The sequence below is a fragment of the Blennius ocellaris genome, assembly GCF_963422515.1.
Source record: "Blennius ocellaris genome assembly, chromosome: 12".
Classification (NCBI taxonomy): Eukaryota; Metazoa; Chordata; class Actinopteri; order Blenniiformes; family Blenniidae; genus Blennius; species Blennius ocellaris.
Window position 1 is genome coordinate 12,071,050 of NC_137661.1, and position 23,489 is coordinate 12,094,538.

General features: G+C 38.0%; 2 protein-coding genes across 2 annotated transcripts; both read right to left on the reverse strand.

The window, feature by feature from the left end:
* Positions 1 to 4,423: 4,423 nt before the first annotated feature.
* Positions 4,424 to 14,790, reverse strand: LOC308137146 (phosphatidylinositol 3-kinase regulatory subunit gamma-like; the record flags this gene model as incomplete). The annotated part of the gene is made up of 11 exons (XM_080505720.1): positions 4,424 to 4,613; positions 5,276 to 5,437; positions 5,627 to 5,698; positions 6,751 to 6,927; positions 7,056 to 7,198; positions 7,341 to 7,460; positions 7,724 to 7,904; positions 8,756 to 8,854; positions 8,958 to 9,063; positions 9,175 to 9,306; positions 14,505 to 14,790. 11 exons carry the CDS (start codon positions 14,788 to 14,790, stop codon positions 4,424 to 4,426), a joined length of 1,668 nt encoding a protein of 555 aa, XP_080361846.1.
* A 3,736-nt stretch (positions 14,791 to 18,526) lies between these two features.
* Positions 18,527 to 20,319, reverse strand: LOC308137147 (GTP cyclohydrolase 1 2-like; the record flags this gene model as incomplete). Its single annotated transcript, XM_080505721.1, has 6 exons — positions 18,527 to 18,656; positions 18,861 to 18,945; positions 19,051 to 19,082; positions 19,193 to 19,248; positions 19,384 to 19,493; positions 20,064 to 20,319. The coding sequence occupies 6 exons, from the start codon at positions 20,317 to 20,319 to the stop codon at positions 18,527 to 18,529; spliced, it is 669 nt and encodes a 222-aa protein (XP_080361847.1).
* Positions 20,320 to 23,489: the final 3,170 nt, after the last annotated feature.

A 23,489-nucleotide genomic window follows, 5' to 3' on the forward strand; every position in this document is an offset into this window, starting at 1 on the left:
GGGGCCAAACAAAGGTTTATAATTATACCACTAATTGAATCTTCCATGTCACATATATAATGTCTTTAGTGTGAGATTTCAACTTATTTCTCATTCAAGAGAAACACAGTTATTTTGTAGGTTTATTATATTTTAGTTAAAATAATTCTGTTATCCTAAAGACAGAAAGCAAACTTGTTGTTTCTCATGAACATATTATTTGTATTGCTGAAAGCTTCGAAGGAGGATTTTGTTAGTATGCAGCAAAGAGACCACGATGATGTGAAACCTTTGGTTGAATAGAGAGCCAATCAACAAACTTTCGTTTGAAGTGCATCATGACAAAGGTTATGACGATATGATGCGTGTTATTTTTATACAAAACAGAAATAACTTTGTAATGTTTATCTCCAATTTTGGTTTGCACAGTGACAGAACATTGAAGTTACAAAAACAGACAGTGATGAACTGTGCACATGTAAAACGAAGACGTCTCATTTTGGAGAACTAAACACCTGATGAGATGTTCGCAGACTAAAAATGTGTTTTGTTTTTTTTGTTTATATATTTTTTTCCATTGTGTGATCATTGCTACAACAGAGCAATCTCATGAGCAACTTGCCCATATTTACAAATGGCACATGTTTACCATGCTCTCGCAGCGTGAACATGTACGTGGAGAACGTCACAGCATCCCCACTTCACTCGAGATACTTTTGTGCAAATGCCATGCTTCAAATCAAATTCCCACAGAGTGCGCTTTTCTGTTTTGTGTAACCTGTATACCTTTTTTTGTTTTCCTGCTACAAAGGTTGCTGGGATAGACATGGTTTCAAAATTCACAATATAATAAATATATATAATCGGCTTAAGTTAGCACTCCATCTATTTAGTGTGCAAAGAGTACAATAAAGGATAACTCAGAAGAAGAGGTGAAGATGTCTACATTTTGGTTTTGTCCAGGTTCGAAGTCCTGCTGCGGGACTGCTGTGTGGAGACTGTGGCTCACTGTCCACAACCTGTGCAATACAGCACTGGACATTTTACTGCTGTGCAACACTATATTGCAGATAGATATGACTACAAGCACGAGAGACTGCAACTTACCCAAAGGCTTTTCTCTTTGCTTTGATGGACACAACATCATAGTATGTATGACTGACAAGTGATTTTAAAGAGGTGCCTTTAAGAGAAACTACAGCGTTGAGTGCCTAGCACCAATGATGGAGATTTAAAAAAGAAAAGAAAAGAAAGAAAAATGTATTATTTTTGATACCAGACTTTCACATATTACAGCTAGCCATTGAAAGTAAAGTAACAAAACATATACTTTTTTTTTTTTTTTAGCTGGTGTAACAATAGTACAACTACTGGCATTAAAACAGTACCCAGCCATGATGTCCCTGTTCTACTTAGCAATATTTCCTATACCAAGCAAGACTGTTACACAACAATGGCATGCAGAAATCAACATCACTACTTTTTCACTGCCACAAAGCAGAAACCCGGCACAACTTTTTCAACTTAGAGACAATAAACAACCTGTCAAGTGTGCTTGCGCAATAACAATCAAGCACGTGTTTTTACCAGTAAGAGAGAAGTGCATTTTAAAGTGACCCATTAAAACACCATGAAATATATTTAGAAAAAATAAATTGTAATCCAACCAGTAACAAAATGCAATCTTCGCTACTCTTATATGTGTAAGGTTTTTATATGTATTGTTATTTTGGCCAACCCAAACTGACATTGCCACAATGAATGATTATGGTATGTTCCTCTATAAAAATAGTTTGAATGATTCCCTGTAGTCCACGAGCACCACTTCACCGCCACTCACAATTTTCACAATCACAGGAGTCCCTGGGTCACAAACCTGTAAATCGAACCAGGGCTGCAGAGACCCGTTTAGGTCTGAAATGTAAACAACTTTTGATTTTAAAATAAATATTTCTTTTATATAGATGTTCAATCACCATTTTAAAAATAATTCACTCCTCCGGAGAAAAAAATAGTTTTACATGTATGTGCTCATATAAAAATATCCAATTACCTCAATTATATCACATTTTGTGGTAATCTACTCTAATTGGTCCATCAAAGCAGGAATCTTGGATTTCCTAACTAAAGAAACATGCCTCTAAAATAATCAGTCATTGTTATACTCTCCTTTAAAGTTATATAGGGTGTTTATATTATTGTAATTTTGTATCTAACTTGACACAATCCTTGTGCAATAGAAATAAGATTGCCAGAATGAAGCACTGAAAGGCACTATTCAACATTTGACTGTAGAGCTGCAAACCCACAGTGTAAGCCTGTTTAACTTCCCTTCAATAAACGAGGCTTAACAACACTGGACTCCTTGCATCCTCTCACAATAAACACCAAATATGAGTCATCAAATAGATGGACACTTTGCATATACAGTACTATACTTGCTTTTTAGTTTCATATTCTAAGATGTGCACGTGCTCAACACATTAAGATAAATCCGTTACCTCCTTTTCATATCTACTTTGTGTTACATTTCATTACTCATGTCATGCAGATTTTCTGGGAATATGCAGAATGAAGAATGGCATAATGTTGTCACTCTAGAACCCCCCCCCCTCCCACCCAGTGTGTAAACTGAAAGATAACATCCATTAGAAAATATCTATTCAGAAATCACCCCCCACCTCCCTCCACAATGGTGTCTAAAATCCATGAGAACATGCATTCTCAAAATGACTGATTGGTATCCGCTTCTGTTTTCTATAGGGTTGAGTTTCAATAACTTCCAATATAGTGTTTGTATTTATCAGTTCCAAAAATGAATTTCCCAAATACAATTTGGCTTGATTTCCATTGTTGTGAATGGCAAAATCTTTAGATATTGGCCATTAAAAAAAATTCAGTATATATTGTTTAGTGATGGCTGAAATCAATTGGCTTTATTGAGATAGAGTGCACCAGACTACTACTTTAAAACTACTCCTATTTTAAAAGTTGTAGTTATAATTAGCAGTGACTGAAATAGTTTGTTGTGGTTGGACAATTGAACCGAAGAAAGAACATAAAGAACATAAAGAACATCAGCACTGGCTTTGAAAGATACTATTGATGTTTTTAAGAGTCACGTTTGTGTCCAGAAGGAAATATAAAAACTTGATTGCGAGATTTGGCAACACCAACATTCAGTATATTAATTTGGCTAAAACAGAAAGCAGCTATTGAAACCCAACCCCATGTCTCTCTATTTAGTTTATGTTATTCTCTATAAAGTGCTGAAGTACATCTTCTCAGTCTGTGCAATACCCATACTGCACATATGCCACGTAGTGCAGAGCTCCATCCTGAGCTCAGCTTCCCAGAAGCACCTTTACCGCTGCAATTGCACTGATTAAATGGATTTGATTGTGTGGAAGATGCATACTGTAAAGGGATGTGCAAATTAGTATTTAAGATGATCAAAAATAGTTTGGCATGGAGGCGCATGTCCTGGTTTACATTAGTTTGTAAAGCAGAAATATTGTAGAACTATATGAGGTCAAGAGTGGTTAAATCTAAGGACAAAATCGTATTAATATTTACTAACATGACAATATTTTGTGCTTATAATTCAGGTAAAACCAATAAATCTTCAATGTCTGGACAGTGATTAACTTAAAGTAAAACTGCACGACCAGTAAAAAAACCAAAACAAAACTGTACAAACACAAACACTGCTATTCTGAATGAGAATTTCACCTCAAATTGTTGGGATCTTCTATATTCCAAAATTAATATATTTCCACTGTTAATATTTTCAAAAAATTTTTTAGGGGGGAAATTAGTTGACATCAATCATTCTCTGAGTAGCAAATGTGTACTTCTGCAGAAGATTAAACTCACTGCTGAATTCTGTTGAAGATAAGTACTTAATCCAAATTATGCTTTGTAAGCTTCATATGCAGATGGTAGTAAAAAGGACTTTTCACAAAAAGGAATAATCGCTTTAAAACAGAAATAAGATTAGAACATAAATCTAGGCCTGCTTTTGACAGCAGACTAAAAGCCTTTTGTATTCACTAGGCATGTTAAGAGCATCAAACGACTCCTAAACTGGATCTTAGTTCACCTCAGCGACTCGTCATGCTGGTGCCAGGAGTAATGTGTTTAACTGGGATATATTTCAATGAATGTAAAAGACGTCATCAAATTCAACTGTACTTTAGAATAACTGCCTGAGCCCCGTCAAGTGCCTGTGGCTTTTGTTTGATAATGCTTTGTTTTCGTGACATCATAACATTATTTTAGAGATTAATAGTTTTGCATTGCAGCTGTTGTGCAATTTCTGTGTGGTGATGACACTAACTGGTACGATGTTTGGGCCTGGTGTCGGTGTCCATTTGGGTGCGTCTTCAGCACTAATACTGTGGAGCTTTGTGAAAGCGCCTTTGGGGTGGTGCGGTGGTGCGTCTCAGCTGGGCTGCTGGCTGAGAGCGGGCCAGGCCAGGGTTACATTCAGCTGCTGGTTGTGCTCCATTAAGGACGTGTGCCGGTAGTGGAGGACGAGCTCCCTCAGTGACGAGTACAGGTTGTAGGGCTCAGCAAAACCGTATCCTGTGGCTGTCCTGTAGATCACGCAGTGCTTCACATCGCCGTTCACACTGCATGAGAGGAAATGGGTCACTTTTTGGTTTACAATATGTATTTGGAACAAAACATATAATCATGATTGTACAAGGTATGAGTGATCAGGCAACGTGCACATCTATTTATAATACAGTAAAATCAGTGCACACACACACACACACACACACACACACACACACACACACACACACACACACACACACACACACACACACACACACACACACTCGAATAAAGAGCAATATGTAATTTTGCAAGTCTTTTTTGAGGCCCAATCCTAAAATGCTTTAAAAAATGGTGAAAATATACTTGAGGTTAACTTTAGTTTTCTCTAAACTCAGATTAACAGTTTCAGTTTCAACCAGGTCCAAAACATATTGATTTTTAAAAGGGACTAATTAAGCATCTGGTTGTTTTTGTTTATAAGTATGTTAATAAAAGAGTCATTTTAATAAGTGCTATACTTTTCATCACTGAGGGCTTCTCTCAATCTAAAATAAAAAAAAGGCAAGATTGTTGTAATGTTGTTTATAAGCATACTGTATTTCAGTTAACACAGAATAATAATAATAATTGAACAACAATGAAGAGCCCCACTGAAGAAATGTACCACCAGTTGCCCTTGAGTAAAATCTTGTGAACTGTTTGTTTCTAATGCCAATATGACGGTACTCACACAACAGAACAGGCAAAGGATCCTCTCTGAGTCTGGCTGTCTCTGATCAGGAAGGTCCCGTCCCTCTTTCCTTTAAGCAGCTCCTCTGCTTCTTTGCGTCTCATGCCACCAACGTACCAGCTCCGCTCCTCCTGGTGCAGATCATCTGCCAGGGTGTATGGGCTAGTTGGGTGGTGGGAGGTAGGGTACATTATGCCAGAGAAATAACAATTTTAAGGTATGTAATTTTCAGAAAACACATTATTTTGTACCATTGAAGGAAAAAAAAACCCAACTAATAATATATGATAGAAGAGAAACAGCCCCCAGAAATAGCAAAGGAGATTATCCTGACAAGAGATGGGTACTTACTCTTCTTCTTCACTCCGGATGCCAAGCCAGTCATTAATCTGGCTCTGCTTTGTGCCCTGTTGGGTGAGCCAGCTGAAACAAGGAGAAAGGATAGTCAGGCTGCAATAGGTGAAATACGAGCAAAGCTAAATAGCAGCAGAGCAATTGAGTGTTAATTCATAGAAAATATGCCCAAAAATGATGTTTAATAACAACATAATTAGTATAAATTAAATAAGAGCAGTTAAATCCTTCATACAATCTCAACATGGCAAACTCCCCACAATTAGTTTTTTTTTTTTTTTTAAATCCACAGCTGTGACAATGTAGAGAACAGCTTTATCTATGTTTATAACTCAGCTGTGTCAATGGCATGTTAAAATGTTATCAGTGTCATCTCGGATGGATTCCTTCTGATGGATGTGACAGAGTCATGTTAACACATCTGATTTGCGCGGGGGTTTTGGACCCGATTGGGAGGTTATCTGATATATGGCCAGTTGGGACTTTTGAGAATGGGTTTTAGACACCTGTTTGATAAAGACATTAGAAACAATTTCTGTCTTGCAGTAGCTGCCACCTGTTGTCCTGCAGTATGCAGTGCAAGCAAAGCTTTTTTTTCTCTGTTCCATTCCAAATTCCAAATTCCAAATCCCATTTGCTCAATCTTCTTTATGGTTTGTTACAGGGTCATTAGGGGCTAGAACCTATCCAAGCTGACATTGTACATAATGCAGGGTAAGTCTTGCTTGGTTTACCAATCAGTTACGGGTTCAGCACAGAGAGATGGATAATCATATATACATTTTGTTTAGAGTCACTATTAAACTGAACAAGCTTGTCCTGGGAGGTGAAAGCCTAATAACAAAGAAGAGAGTAGCCACATAGAAATATCTCAGCCAGGACTTTAGCTTGAACCTTCTTAATGTGAAGGGACATTGAAAAATGCACCGTTTAACTTAATTATAATTTTACATGTAGTTTATGATTAGTATGGAATAGATTGTCCATAGTACACACACACACACACACACACACACACACACACACACACACACACACACACACACACACACACACACACACACACACACACACACACACACACACACACTTCAATAAAGAGTAATCTGAGCCATACATACAGGAGGTACTGATCTCTGATCTTTCGGAGTTGCACCAGGTCAGGCTTCAGGCTGTTTATTTTCTTGTCCACCTCTATGTGAGCCAACACTTTACTGCTCAGCTCTTCCTCCAGTTTTTTCTTGCTGCTGTGGATTTCTTCCACTCTTGATTGTAGTTCATCTGAGTTGCTTTGAAGTCTGCATGTTGATAATAGTATTAGTTCAGTCAACAATACAAAGACTACTGTTGTTCTCTGAGCAGTTTCGATAAATATGCACTTAGTTTATTCTTAATGATGTTGTTGTGATGGAATATAGAAGCATACTTTTCAGGTTCTGTATTGCTGTCTAATGTGAGGAACATGTCGATGTATTCCTTGCTGTAGCGCTCCTGAGTTTCACACTCCTCCTCAAAGATCCGAATGATTTCACTGAAAGCCTCTATAGCTGTCCTCTTACTCTGGAGTTCCTGTGAAAACAGAACTTTATATATTTAATCTACCGTTATAGCAAACAAGTTAGAAATGATAATGTTGCATTTAGTCAACCACAGATTTACTTGATTAAAAAAAAAAAAAGAAAGAAGGTTCAGTGTTTGAGAGCTGGTGTACCTGGGAGGTTTGGTTCAACTGATCAAACAGACGGTCAAACTCTTTGCTCTTCTCTTTGTATTGATCCTGAAATATCCTCAGCTGTTGTCCAGCTGCATCGATGTCAACTTCCATCACAGCCTTTAGATAGACAGAGAATGAACAAGATCATTTAATTTACAATCTTCTGATATGCATTTATTGTGAAGTAGAATATACTTAAATATAGTTGGGGATTATTATATTAACGTGTTGCACAACAAAACCAATAATAAACTATTAACACCACCAATAACTATTAATCTCGGATCGTATATTTAATAATGTCTCGCATACATACAAAACCGTTTGTGCTGTTGTGTAACACACAGCACGCTTTCAACACAACACTTTTACACACCTACCTGCTGGTATCTGGATATTGGGTAGAGTAACCTGGTATCCAGTTTAGAGTTGTACAGCGCGAGTGACTTCTTCTGGAAAAACTGAATCAGGTCGACCACAGAGGGAAACACCAGTGGCTCAGAAAAACCATAGCGTCCCTCATTATGAAAGATCTTTATTAGTCGGTTGGAGCCACCCTTTCTGAAAAAGTGAAAGCATAAAGAATGACACTTACAATTGTTTTGTCGCTTATTATTGAGTTTTGGGGGAGAAATTAGGGGGGTTTCCTCTTTAGAATTACTTATTTTGTTCAGTCGTTAAAATAATATACTAAGAGACAAGCTTTGTTTTAAATGATCAGTGTACAATATATGAACCTGTTACATGTAAGCTGGATGAACGTGGATTTAAATCACCAAAACTGATCTGAGATCATCAAATGGAGCAGAGTGCAAAGTATAAATGAAGTAGCATTGACTGAAGTTGGAGTGTGTCTGTTCGTTCTCACAAGTGTGAAATGAATGAATGGAATGAGCTGAAGTGAAACTACTCTTAAGTAGACAGGGTATTATGTTGCTGACCACTGGACTCTGTGCCAAATTGTAATCAACAGTGCTTCGTATGTGAAACCTAGTCTGTAGATATTTAACTAAAATTAGACAGAAAACCACAAACTGTGTATATTATTCAAAAATAATAAAACAAATAAATTTGAACCCAAAAACTAAAAAATGATTGGATTTTAGCGATTATTTTCTAGCCTAAAAAGAAAGACGCATGAAAAATGGTATGATGCATTCAGTTGAGCGTGTGTGTGTGTGTGTGTGTGTGTGTGTGTGTGTGTGTGTGTGTGTGTGTGTGTGTGTGCGTGTGCGTGTGCGTGTGTGTGTGTGTGCGTGTGGTGCATGTGATAAAGTGCTCTCACTTGTGAACTTGAGCATATTAAACATATAAAGCTTGTACACAGCGGATTTGTACAAACCACTAAATCTTTTTAATAGTTACATGTTCTACGTCAGCTGTGCAGCTCATAGGATTAATTAGGTAGTTACCTTAGTGTCAGTGTGTATTCCCTCTTAATTCTATTGGAAGCATCACGGACAAGAAATGTGCCATCAGGAGTGTTTCTCATCATCTCATTTACTTCCTCTCTGGATCGTATAAAAAGAGATGAAAGTCTTGGTTAAAACCACAAAAACTTGCCAATATCATGAGACTTGATGGTGCCTTTATTCGGTTTGAAAAATTCAGTACCTTGAGATGCTGCCCCAGTACCACTCTGCTTCAGACAACTGATGTTCCTCAGCACTGCAGTCACAGGCTGCCATACCTTCAGTAATATAGTTATCTGCTTGAAGTTCTGAGGAGAAAAAAATAAAAATAAATTCCATTACAGATCATTTAAAAATGATATTCCATATAACCAGTGTACCATATCAGTCGCAAATAACGCAAAGATGTAGTAGAGTACCTTCTTGGTTGGTGACGCTGGTTTTCGGTGCAGACAGTGCATCATCGCATGAAGACGGGTCCTGCAGAGACGCTGTTGATTTGTGAGAATGCACCTCGCCGTCGTCCTGGCCCATCTCAGGCTCCGAGAACTCTGAAAGGACAAGGCAGCAGCACCCACTCTGTAAGCTCAGACCAGTGTGGAAATGACTGTCTTCACTTGGTGGCTGTTGCTTCACACTCCTCTGGACCGACTGTCAAGACTGGAGAGGGCGATATCTCTGGGTTGCCTGGTCTTGCACCATGAGGGGGACTGTCCAGACTAGTCTGCTGACAGGTGACACTGTCTGACTGCCTAAAATACCAGAAACGGCACTCCTCAATGTTCAAGCACACGCAGTTTGACTCGGTGCTGCTTAGTGCCCAACCTCGCCTTGCCTCGCCTAACAAACAACAGCTGTCTGCAGCGAGATGCCATGTAAGCCAGAAGGACGGGAGCTGATGTGCCACTGTGTTTGTATTTATTGTCCCTGTGTGTGTATGTGTTAAATCTTGCACGGCGATGCAGGGAAAGGTGAGAACCTGTTTCTCAAATTGTTACATTCATGTGTAAATTGTTTACGTTTAGTGGCATGTACATGCACACGTAAATTCACTCGACACGTGCGGAGGGAGTTGTGCTGCCGGCAGTTGACATAAATCGTCCCGTCAACACTTGTAATGGCATGTCTGGAGATGCTTCAAATCGCTTTTGCAGACAGAGTGATATGCTGGAGGAATCAAACTTATGCTGTTGTAAAATTAGAAAGGCTATAAACTCGTTAACCCACACCCTACAAACAGCAAAGCTCTGTTAAAATTTGCTTGATTTAAAAACCAAACGAAAGCTGTGCATTTAGCATATATTGATTTATTTCAGTAACTCAACCAAGTTCACATATTAACTTTTTTTTAGATATTGTTAGAATAGTTTGAATTGTAAACTGTTTTGGAATATTTGTTATAGAAACAAATTTATAATTTTGAAAGTTTCTTCTTAGGTTTTATAACTGTGATTTTTTTGTTTTTTGTTTGTTTGTTTACTTACTCAATTACTGTTTATTACAAGAGAGTTCCCATCAGATTATTTTATTAAAAGTTCCTTATGTTATCTCCTAGAGCAGCATAATAACATTTCCTAAAATGTCAACATTTTTGTTAAACTAACAGTTATAAAAGTTACCAAAGTCCTGAAATTAAAACAGCTGAGTGACTTTGAATTACAACAGTAATGAACAATGCTGATCTTTTTTGACTTACATCTTTTAACTTCAATGTCAGTTTTCAGTGAGAGAGATTTTTTTTGTGAGGATATTAACTTATTGAACCATTGTTTTTTTGTTTTTGTGACAGATGCTTTGTCTTCACGGAAGGTTGCCATATTTCAATTGGTTTCTAACACCTGGTAATGCTCACATTAGATTCTGACATGATAATCTCCGTATTTCTCAAGAGACTGCTGCATGTGCATGTTTGAAGACATTTCAAGTCTACCTTATTGAAACAATTGCTTATGTGACCCTAACCCTTCTGCTGATTTCCTTCTTGAACACATCCTAGCTGTTTCATAAGGGACTTATGAAATGTGGTTTGGTTGTTGTCACAGTTTTTATCATCATCCAGTCATGTTTTCACAAGATTGTTAGAGCTTCCTTGTACGGCCTTGTACAAACCCTAACACATGTTTGAGAACTGTTTTTGTTCTTATTTTGCCTGAAGGCTCTTCGTAGCCACTCTCCCTTCCTTCAGAACTCGTGGATCTATTCCCAAAAGGGAATCAATCTAAAATAATCCACTCTAAAAAAATATAAAGTAGAACCTGTGTAAAGTTTTAGATTGATAGCCAGAACAGTTTCTGTCAATTTCTTGTCTAAAATCTAGAGGAGATGAACCTCTTCAGCTAAAAAAAATCTCTGCTTAAACAAGCTATTTGACTCATTCATCAAACTTTTACATTTGTCTTCACACAAAAATAAATAAATCACCAACATGCAGTGTGGAAGATCACATTTTAGCCAAATCAACATTATTTCACTTGGGATTATTTATCGCCATTCTCACATCACCTAAGGATAATAATGATAATAAAAACACTAAACAACATAATAATTAAAACCATATTTATAGTCTTACCTTCATCTGCTGGTACAGTTGTAATAATGCTAGCCATGGATATGTCTGCCTGCGTTTGTGATTGGTTTAGCGGTGATGACATCATGATGGGAAATGCAGGACAGAGCTCAGGATTATTTCCCATATGGTTGCTTTTCTCGTTGGCGACAGCAGCCTCATCCCTAAGATGGAGGGACGCGAGCGATGACGTTGGTAAATCAGCTGGCTGGAGCTTGTTATCCTCTGTCCAGAGCTGAGAACTGTCTGCTGCCATTTTCACAACATTGACTGAAAAGTCCAGCGAGGTTTTATTGAGGAGAAGAAGCAGCGGGGTGGAGTTGATCACATACTATCAGCTCACAGTCACACTCATGGCTGAGGATAGTAGTGAACATGGAGGTGGAGAAATCATGGCTGCCCAGTGCTGCGGCGATAGAGAGCAAGTCTCATCTTCAACCCCCATTGTATTAACGTTTATAGCAAAGCCATGACATTGTTTGAAGATCCAAAGTTTTCACTGTATTGTACCAGTTTAGAGGTCAACTTGTCCACTGTTTTACTTTGCAGTCATTTGTCGAAGAAGATTCCGATCTTTGAAGCGGCCAGAATCCATCACAGTGTGAGCATCCTCTTGGTTGGTTGATAAAGACTTTGAAGCTATTTGTTGACCTGTAAAGATCGTGGAGGCTGATAGGCTGCTTGATTTCTTCCTGAGTCCATGCATCACCTCATAATAGGAAACCTAGAGCACAAAAAGCACAGTATGAAGTAGTTCTGAAAGCATCCAGTCAAAGAGCTCTCAGATCAGCATTACTGAACAGCTCTCATGTCTTCTGTAGCAACATTTCTCTGATTTCCTGTCCCTTTATGTTCCAGATGCCTGATGTAGCGCCGACTGTGTTCTGTAAGATTATTTAATTTGCGTGTTTGTGGAGACCTGCTACTGAGATTTAGTTAAAGCTCGAGATTGGGGTGTTTTTTTTTGTCATAAAACACAGTATCCATTCTTATAAAGAAATATGCATGTCAAAAATAATTGCTTTCCAGTTATCATGTGAAGATAAAAACCTGGGATTTCCAAATTTTAAATGGTTTGTAGTGGGGAAAAAAAAAATCTAGATTCACTTATAGTTCGAAACTCGACCTTTAATCACTGATGTGACAGACATTATAATGTCTGTCAGATTGTGTGAGATATCTTTCTGGGGCCCTGCTCATATAAACTGAGGCAGAGAGACTCTCATTTCAGCTCTCAGACATTCTCAATGACTGTTCCATATATTGTTATATTCATTAGTAATTCATAAATTGAGGGAAGAAATTGTATAAATAAATAATGAAAATAATCACTAAACTACTCTGTCACATTACATTTACTAAAACCAATTATTTTATCAGTGTCACTTATAATGTTCACACTTTTAATGAGGTTAAATATAGATCTCGCTGTGTCGCGCATAATCCACAGGGAATAGTTAAAATGCAGTGGCACTGCAGTTTAGCACAATAGTAAGTAATCTCCAGGCCTATTAAAATGAACAACTTTGAAAAGGTCTGTTTGCACAGGAGTGAGGTTTATTTTACAGTGACTTGTAAAAGCAGATCGTTGGTAAACGTATTTCTAAATCAGCCAAAGGAATTGGTTTTTCATCATAAACATGTCAGAGCGGCCGGCAGCAATTGACCAAGTGGATGATGAAGCAGAGATCCGAATTTCTTAAAAGAATTAGAAGGCAAAAATGGTTCTCCCTCTCATGAAATCATCAGTAGATAAAGTAGAAAATACACTCAAATCAGTATGACAATCCGAAGGTACAGAACATTTGGTTGAAAATTTGTCAGTGTCTCAACTTGAGGTAAATTCATTTTTATCACATAATTTATAGCCTAGTTTATTTAAAAAAAACGAGCTCCAGTTTAGTCCTTCTCTCTGAAATGTCTGGGATTAGTCAGCGGTTTATTATTCTGTTATATTCTTTGCACTATGGCAGCTTGTTAAAGAGATTTGCGATAGGATAATAACTTTGTGGTTATTCGATCAAAATTAAAATAATAATTTTTGTTTATCAAGCATGACGTAATGGATCCCATCTAAATGAATGAGGTTTCAAGAGGAAATGTTGAAAAAAAAATTCTAGTTTTAAGAAATAAAAAAAAAAGAAAAATCTGCTTTAAGTCTACTAACAGCTGAAATTTCTTTTCTGAATCTTAAGAGTAAATATTGTTTTGGTGTCAACGGTCTGGAAAAGATTTGAAAATGTAAATTAATTTATACTGCTAGAATTCGACTTTGGTTCTTTCCATATGCGTTATGTTTAGACTATATAGGGGTGCTCTGTTAAAGAAAACCAAAACAAAACATATGTTAGAATTTAAATCATTGGAGTGGAAAAACACTATGGATTAGTGGTTGGGCATTGAAAATGGCGTCGCAACAAAATAGTTTAAACGGTACGCAGTTCCGACGTCGTCGTGGTCTGCCGTTGGTATATAGTATATCGTGATGGAGTCCCGTCGAAACTGTGTTAATAAATGTGATCCCTCATAAAGTAGCATTGTCACGTCGCATTCTTGTGTTCCAATACGAGCCAATGAAATGTATGTCGTTGGGATGCCATGTAATGTAATGCCACACTTGTACATAATCCAGAAAAGAAATGTTGCTCCCAAAAATGTTCACTTTAAAAAAATAAGTCAATTTGATGATTATGTTCACCAAAAGATTAAAGACAGTGGCTAGAAAACAAAGTCCACTTCATGAAAATCTTAATACGCATCTTGCGTTATACAGCATGGTCCCGTTGGAAATGTCAGATACTTTCATTGACTCTGCCGCAATTAAATTCGTCAAGTCAACCTCCATCAGATAATGCTGAAGGTATCAAGCCGATCTTGATCGCCTTCTCAATATGATTTTGCTTAGATTTGTTGAAATTTGTATTTCTTATTGAGTTTGCTGCCAATTGACAGGGTGTTCTAAAGCACACAAAAAACGGAACAGCTGATATACGCCATGTTTTCCCAACGCCTTCAAGCTTCCCAATCATCCTGTACCTAAGCTTCGAATGACAGAGCAATATAAGCACCGAACATGCACAGAACTTTCAAAATGGCAACTCCCGGTATAGGTAACGGCCGAACGACCTGAAAGAAACGAAGGATCATCAGTAAACTTAACTGCACGGGACGGTACGCACCTACCTGGGCCAAAACAGAAGGGACCGGCCAGCATGGGAAGCCAGCGTTTCATCGACATCCATGAAGCGACGAAGAGACGTTGCCGGACGCACACGTGGCTCAGATTAAACCAACCACCGGCCTCGGTCCTCACGCCATTCTGTGTCCCTCCACCCCTCCAAACCCCACTCCTCCTATCCCATACAGCCTCTCCTTCCGCTGTCCTCCATGTTTTTAAGGTCCTTTCGACTTGGCTGTAGTCCGTCCCCTTTGAGTGCCTCCGTTTTTCTTGCTGCCATCCTCTGGGCATATCCTTTCCTCTTCACCAAAACATGACACGTCTTCATGAAAATCAATCCTTCTCTCAGACATCTTGCACAGTTTTACATTGTCATGCAGTTAAAATGGAAAAAAAAAAAAAACATCAGATCTATCAGTTGTAATCTTGAGAAAAACCTATAAAATATAGATATATCTATTTAAATAAAATAAGGAAAAAGCTCTGACTCTATGCAGAATTTACAGCTTATATAAGTAAAGGAAAGGGAAATCTAGAAGAGCAGCACTACACCTTCCACCGTAACTCTTTTTCACAGTTTGAGAGCTCAGTGTGGCTGCACAGTGGGAGGAAAGAAGCATGAGAATGAGTCGGTGGGGGGAAAAAAAAGAAAAAACTCCTATATAAATAAATAAGAGGAGGATGCCACTGTTGCTATACAGAGCGAGGGGCTTAGCAGTCTCCTGAAATCTTATTGGTCGGGCTGTTGCCATGTGCTCAGCAGTGAGCAGAGATGCTGCTAACAAATCAAGGAAATGTTCTAATATTAGACTGTATGTATCTAGGCAGCAGGAGCCCTTGACCTCTCAACTCCTCCAGCGTTACGTTCCACTTCACAGATCAGCATAATGAAAGAAGTGGTGTGGAAGTAACTGGTTAAAAAAAAATATTACGGTGCTGTAGACAAAACAGCAGCCCCCTACAACCCCCCCCCAAACTCCCCCACCCCATTCACCCTGCTCTCTATGTGATATCCCAGCCAGTATAGTTACAGTTAACAAATAAGAAAACACGGACTCATCTTCGCTGTCATTTCTTTTTTAAATATGTGTCACCTGATAGATGGATATGTAGACAGACATCTAACATGCTGACATTTTATTAAGATTGAGCTCTCGTTGTTCTTGCTTGGACAAGATTAAGCTTGCTGGGGAGAAAAAAGCAGTCCTTAATGTTGTATTCTAGCTGTACTAGATTCCTTCATTAAAATTTAACATACTGCGACTGGTAAGCAAAAAAAAAAAAAACGCTATTTTTTTCAACCTGTCTAGGTTAGGCTTTGCAGGTTTTATGCAAATTCAAACTACTACACATCCTGCATTTCTTGTGAATTTTTTTCATGAAAGATATTATGTCACACCTGAGCGCCACTGTAAATACTGAGCAGAATATCTCGTCTGTTACGCATTTTTTGGGCAGATTATACATGTTTATGTGCATACAAGCACAAGCATCCAGCAGCACATTTTCAACACAAACAGCAGCTGAGAGCCCTCAGCCCCGTGCTCCGTATGAATTAGTTCCATTTCATTGTTGGATTCTGATGCTGTTTACACTGGGATGCTATTGTGGCAGCACAAATCAGACAAGGTTAGATAGCATATGACTTGAGTTTTCCAGTCAGTGGTAGATCAAGGATGGACGGCCTTTCACAGAATTCTTTTTCCATGTTTTTGGCTTGTATTAGTTGCACACTTAGTTGCAACCTCACTCCTGAAAAACAAAAGTTATGATGCTGTGTTCGTGTAACGTAAAATGTGAAAATAATGCATTGGTTTGCAAATTTCATGTACTTATATTTTTTCCCATTGAGAATAAAACAACACACAATTCTGAAAATGACAAAAATGAGAGACTTTAAAAAAAAAAAATCTAAATATGCATCTTTTATTTTTGATCACAGCAACACAGAATAACTAATAGCTTGCTGGCTTCATTTGTATTCTTTAGTAACAGAAGTCAGGAGACCAGTGTGGAAGATTTCTAAAAACTCAGTGTACTTTTCACAATTCCTCGTCCTTCCCAGATGTGTGAGCTGCTCGAGCCATACGCACGAGAGTAACATCTTGCCATATGAAATGCAGAAATTTGAGCTGTGAGCTGATGACACGTTTAATGTTCCCTCTTTTCTTTGGACGGCTGGTGATGATGCCTTTGGTTTCCAATGAGAATTTCACAGTTTGATCCATCTGACAGCAGAACTGTTTTGCATTTTGCCTCAGACCATTTCAAATGAGCATTGGCCCAGAGAAGACGGCAGCGTTTCGGGATCGTTTTCACATGTGGCGTCGTCTTCTTCTTTGATTCAGCTTCAACTTGCATTTGTGAATTTCACGGTAAATTGTGTTGACATACTATGTGATTTGATATTACACATTGTTGATGGTGAGGTCTTCAATGTTGTACAGATTTTATTTTGGGTTATATTTTTCAGAAGCTGTGCCTCTCTCAAATGCTGATTTTACGCTCAGTCATGATGCTTATCAGAGTGTTGTCAAATGCTCCAGTTTTTGATTTTTGCAAATTACACTGCGTGCATGCATATTTGCATGTCTGTGTGCCGTTATACTCTAGTGAAATTGGCACACACATCCAGATTCATTCCTGTTTCATTCTGATCCTTTGACCTACATTATGTGTTAGTATACACTAAGCCAGTTAGGTGGCACAAATTACATGTGGACCTAAACAGATTTTACATATTTTAATCGACATTTAATACAGATTAGGTCGATATTTTTTATTTTGATCTTTCAGCAGTGTCAGTGATCTTAAGCCGTTGATTATATATTCCTATAACCAAGCTGACTCAGGCATTAAATTAATGTCATGTTAATTACATGTAACAGGAAATTGAATGCTGCTTTGTAAGCATGTTGTGACATATTCATATTTGTAAAGCTGATTAGGGTACACCACTTGTACTTGTACTTGTACTACACACTATATTAACTCGTGAGTCCAGATTTTATAGTGCTTCTCAAACTATGAATTTCAGCATAAATAATACATATGTGCAGAATCTGTACAGAGTAAATCATTTCAACGAATAATTTTATCACTCACTTCATTTTTAGTGCAGAAGCACCTCCATTAAATATTGGCACAGTGATTCTAAAGTGATAGATTATTTCTCAATACAGTTTAACAAATGCTATTGTAAAATGTCAAACATATATTATACTACCTTTGCTTTTAGGCATTTGGCAGATCATTATATCCATAGTGATTTACATCAGAGAATAAGTACAACTAAATCTTTTTGCACAATAGAAATAATATCACATTATCATTTTTACCCCATAAAATGGTAAATATATTTTTGGGAGAATGTTTTCTGAAAATTACCCAGACACAAGATGTCACATCTTGGAGCTTATTTTGGAAGAAAAATGCCAATAACTTCCTGAAGCCTTTACATTCACAGATGCTAAATAAAAGCAGATTGAACAAGGTCGTGAACAGGCTTATCTTTAATAAACTGATATTGAGAAATGAGTTTTTCTGTAAACAGTGTGAAACTGACCCAAATCTGACCAGCAGCAGCAGTTGTACAATTCAATTTAATATCCAAGCCTGCTGTCTGATGGCAATGTATCCCCAGTCATCGTATCTGAATAAAACACAAGCAGATTAATAATTCTGGGACTGACTAGTCACGGTAGACATTCAATTATAGTATTTATTCAACTTGTCACATGCATCCCTAACATAGATAAAATATCATTTGTATTGAACACATGGAAAGAAATGGTGGGATGACAACACAAAATTGAATAATTTATTTGCATTTTAAACTTGTATTGTACTCTGTACATGTTGATTTACTGTACATATCAGCACACAAATAATTAAGTGTTTGTGTCCTAAGTTTGAACAGAACAAAACAAGAATATCAGCTCACTCGAGGCGAGAACCGATAACCTCCCACAATTGTATGTGTGAACCTATATTGATGTCTATAATCAATCAAACTTGTAAAAGCATTTCACTTTTTTATTGCGAGAGCAATGAATTCCCCCCTGGTCTTGGGATCATCTTGAAATGCTCCCAACATGACACTGGTGACAGTAGTGGCATTCATCTTCTGCACGCCTCTCATCACCATGCACATGTGACTGCAACACACAAAACACATTGTGAAGAATTGCTTAAAATCTGAAAGGCAAGTCAGGGACATTCGCTGAAATAGAGTACTTGGTGTTGTCAAATATAACCATTCAATACATTCTGTTTATCAGTTATTAGAAAAGTGTCCCCCAACATTGCAAAAACACATTCATGTTCATTTTAAAGAGATTACTGTCACACGATTAACTCACGCTGCCTCAATGACCACTGCCACTCCAACTGGCTCCAATGCCACAGAAATAGCTTCAGCAATTTGCTTGGTTAGACGCTCCTGAACTTCAGAGATTGTAAGAGAAGACACTTCATATATAAGATATTAAAAAAAACAATACACACCATAAATACATTTGAAAAAAAAAAACAATGAACTGCTGTTTTTACCTTGAAGCCTCCTGCTGTAGAGATCAACAATTCTGAAAGACAAGTGAGTGAGTGAGTGACTGACTGAGTGACTGACTGACTGACTGACTGACTGACTGACTGACTGACTGACTGACTGAGCGAGTGTGCATTACCGACTTACCTTGCGAGCTTGCTGAGACCAACCACCTTCTTGTTAGGGAGGTATGCTATGTGAGCCTGTCAGATTAAAACCAATCAGAAACGTGAGGTTATATTAACATTGTTTTTTTTTTTTTTCCATATTACTACCTCTTTTATTTCTGTGACTCAATGGTTCAACACGACAGTAATGTCTTCAGAGTGTGAAATTACCTTTCCAAAGAACGGCACCAAGTGATGCTCACAGAGAGAAAACAAATCAATGTCCTTCACAATGACCATGTCTTCATGATTTTCATTAAAGATTGCATCGTTGAGGATATCTGTGAGTAAAAATTTTTTATATTAGTTAGAATCTATTATATTTCATCCGGCGACAACAACAACGACAACCTCTAGAGTTTTTCTCAACGCAATAAACTGAATAAAATGAAATAAAATAAAATAGCAACTTCACTAACTTGTATGCTCATAATAAACAGTTGTACAGAAATTCAGCTTCTCTACAATTGACTCTGGCAACAGTCTGAGATTGAACAAATAAGTAAAGGCATCTGTACAGAGTAGAAATAATGACAAATTAAAAGGACAAGAATTTGAGGCTCATGAGCAAAAAGCCATCAGCTGACTCATACTGCTGCTATTTCGACTGGTTTTCTTCAACTTGACTATGGATACTGAGGAGAGACTTTGAAAATCACACAAAAAATGATCTGGTGTTGCAACTTTTAAGGTTTTATAGAACATCATTAAATAGTACGTAATTTTTTTCCCTATAGGGTTTGCTGTGGAACTTTGGTTAATCATTTTTGTTATATCTCAAAGTGTGTGTAAAAATATGTATGTTTTCAATTATGTTTCACAAAAAACATATTGTCAGAAATTATACCCACCTTGCATTGTTTCATTGTAGCCTTTGGTGAGGAACAGCATGGCTTTGGCAGCTCGTAGTGGCGTTCGGAGAAGTCCCTCCCGGTCGACATCTTCTCCAAGTTCACTCAGTATGGTAGCGTAGGATTCCTCAATGCAAGACAGATTGTTTGCCTCTGCAGTTCTTTTTGACTCGTTTTCCGCTTTGAGCTTTGCCTCGATGCACATGCTCAGATACTCGTCGGCATCTCCTTTCATCTCTGAAGCGTGGTTCTCCATTCTAGCCACGAGTAGAACTTTGAGTGAAAGACACAGAATCCAAGGAATGGCTGAGTGATTTTAGGAGGAGCATCCTCTTGTTAGTATTTATACCCTGACGGAGGTCCTGAGGCTCCAGTACTGACGCCTCAAGATACTCATGCATGAGAAAACTGAATAACTTTCTGTGTGACTCTTTGATTGGGCCTGAAGTTTACTCACAGTCAAGGTATCTGGTGACCACAGAAATCAATTCAGATTGTTCAGATTGTTCTCTAGCAGAGGTCACAGAGCAGCATTTGACTGATCCTGTGATTTGTGTTGAAATACTTGGAATTCCCGTGCTTTGGTTTTCCATGCGATGGACAAGTACTACGAATATGTAGCAACACTTTTTTTCCCCTGTACCCCTTTGTTTAGTTTGTTTGCAAAGTGATTTTGAGAATATTGTCGCCCCCCCCCCCCCCCCCCCCCCCCCAAAAAAAAAGTTTTTTGTTTGATGCACATGTTGCAGGATATTTACATTCACAAACTTAGCAGAAAGGTTTTGTGCTTTGTCTTCCAACTTAGGGTTGCAGGGCGCTGGAGGTGAGTCCAGCTGGCGATGGGTGAAAGCAGGATACACTCTGGACAGGTGTCCATTTCATGACACTGCAAACACAAAGAGACAAACAGTCACACACACTCACATCCAGGTCTCCAGTCAGTTCAGAGTCGCCAATAAACCTCATAGGCATGTTTTTGGACTCTGGAGACAAATGCGAAATAATCCTGGAGTTAACAATAATTGATAAAGAGTTGACAAACACAACAAAGATGCATTGCTGCTTTTCTCCTTCAGTTGCGGGTATGGACATGAGAATAACAAGTGAAAAGCTTTTTCTGAGCTTGCTGAATGACATTATGGGGACTTTTCTTGGATATGAAGCAAATATTGATAGCAACATTCACAACCTCGTTGTTGACGAGCCAGAGAAAGCTAAACCTCAGAGATACGATCATCTACTCAAGATTACTGCTCACGATGAAAAAGGAGCCTTGGGAATAGTTAGCATTTTTGCAAGCAGTGAATTATGGGATGTCTCCATCCGTTATGTTTAGCATTATGTTTTCAAATTGTCTGTCCATTGCATTTTTGTTTACCTAATATAGTCAGGAATTTCTTCAAGTTTTGGCACAAAAAGAAAGTGTGCTTTTATGCATGAGTAGTTTCCCGAAACGGCAATCTTGAAAATACCCCAAAAGAACAACGATTTGCCGCCAGTCTCTATGATTTACGGTTTCATTTCCCACATGATGCCCTCAGTCAATTCAGCTCTTAGTTGCATCTTGTTGTCTCTTTGTTCATCTCATTGCAGATGAAACAAAATAAATTGTGCATGCTTGTCCACCACAGATTTACACAGTTTGTTGTTGCAAAGAACATTTTTGCCTGCATGAACTGTCAGCTCAGGAGAATTGTTTACAACATATTTGTGTGTATGACATTGTGATGTAAACAATGTGACTTGTAATCTTTATGTTTTGCTCTTTATACAATCTTCCCAGATATTGGTATACAGTTGTATGCATATTTCTTTCTACATATTGTGCTCTATGTTCAGATGCAAGCAGCAGTATATGGCTTACAGTTCTTGAATGGACATTATTAATATTAAATTCGAGCAGAGATACTTTGTATTTTGCTGAACTTAATATGTGGTTTCCTTTTCACCCTGCTGACAGTCTTGTGCTTCATCAAAGACGCCAATATCTTACCACATCTTGCAGAGCATTCAGATGATCACACTTTATTAATGCACCTTTCAGGATGCATGGCGAATGTCACACGTACACCTCTGGGAATGAATGAACAATTTTGTCTGGCAACCAAAATAATGCGGTCAGACTGTCTGAGAAAGTCTCTCACGAGCCTGACAAGAAGGTCTGCAGTTGACGCAGCTGCTTAATTCCTCCTGAACTGGTCACACCGGTTAATTGATGACTACCTCTTTGTTGTTCTAATGGAGTATTCCCTGGAGGCTGTTGGCAATCATCCTATCGCTAGCGTTCTTTGTCACAGTTTATGAATTTAACTTTTGCAATGCAAAATCAATTCTTTGCTTGTTGTGCATCTTGACTCATGTGACCCTGGAGCTGCATGAACTTTTGATGAAGACATGAACGATTACTCAGACATAACAAGGTGAAGTGATGACGCAAGTGCTTCCTTAATGGCCCAACACTACGCAAAGTTAATTGTATTCAGTTGTATCGTGATATTATAGGACACACAATTGTGCAGTATACTCTAGTCTCGTATTGATGATTGATAACTCTAAACTACCCATAAGTGTGAATGTGAGTGCTCCTCTGTGTCTGCCTTTGGATGGATTGGCGACCTGTCCAGGTTTTACCCTGCCTTTATAGCTGTGAATGACTATCAATATATATTTTTTGTATAGTGCGCAGGATAACAATTTGTACTAGAAACATTGATTTGAGTCAGATGCTTAAAATAAAATACCAAAAAATTGCAGTCAAAATAATCTTCTCAATATTACTACACTGAAGGTTTCAGATTCAAGAAAGTTTATCCCCTGTGGGCGATTTAAAAGCGATACACTGAGACAACCATCAGACCTTAAAAACACCATAATAGCGTCAAGAGACCTAAAAGAGTCTCTTTATTTGAGCTGAGAAACAGACAGCGCATCATAAGCCATTCCTGTAATGTCAATAAAGTTGAGATGGTTAAGAGAAAGAGTGCATGATGGGGAAAGGGGAGAAGAAACAGGGCCATTGGAGGTGTCAGACCAGGTTGGACATAATGATAACAGGACGTGCATGCTTTACAGAATTGAACATATATTTAGTTCTTTGTCTTTTGGCTGCTTGGACCTCAATGATAGCTCAAAACATCTCTATGACCAACATCCTTTGTTTATTATATCCTCTATTTCTCTAAAGCCTGTGTACCCTTAGCAGTCTATCTGATATATGCAGACATACTATTTATCATGGCTCTGTATGCGGCACATATTGACAAAATTCAACATAACCAATCCACATTTGACTTCTATTTTGAGGGAAACTTTTCTAATAATCAATAAAGCAAATTGGCCAGAATTTTAGACACATTCAAAGAAATTATAATATATTCATGCAAGTTGTTGTTGCACATGGACATTTGTGTAATTTAAAAGTAACCA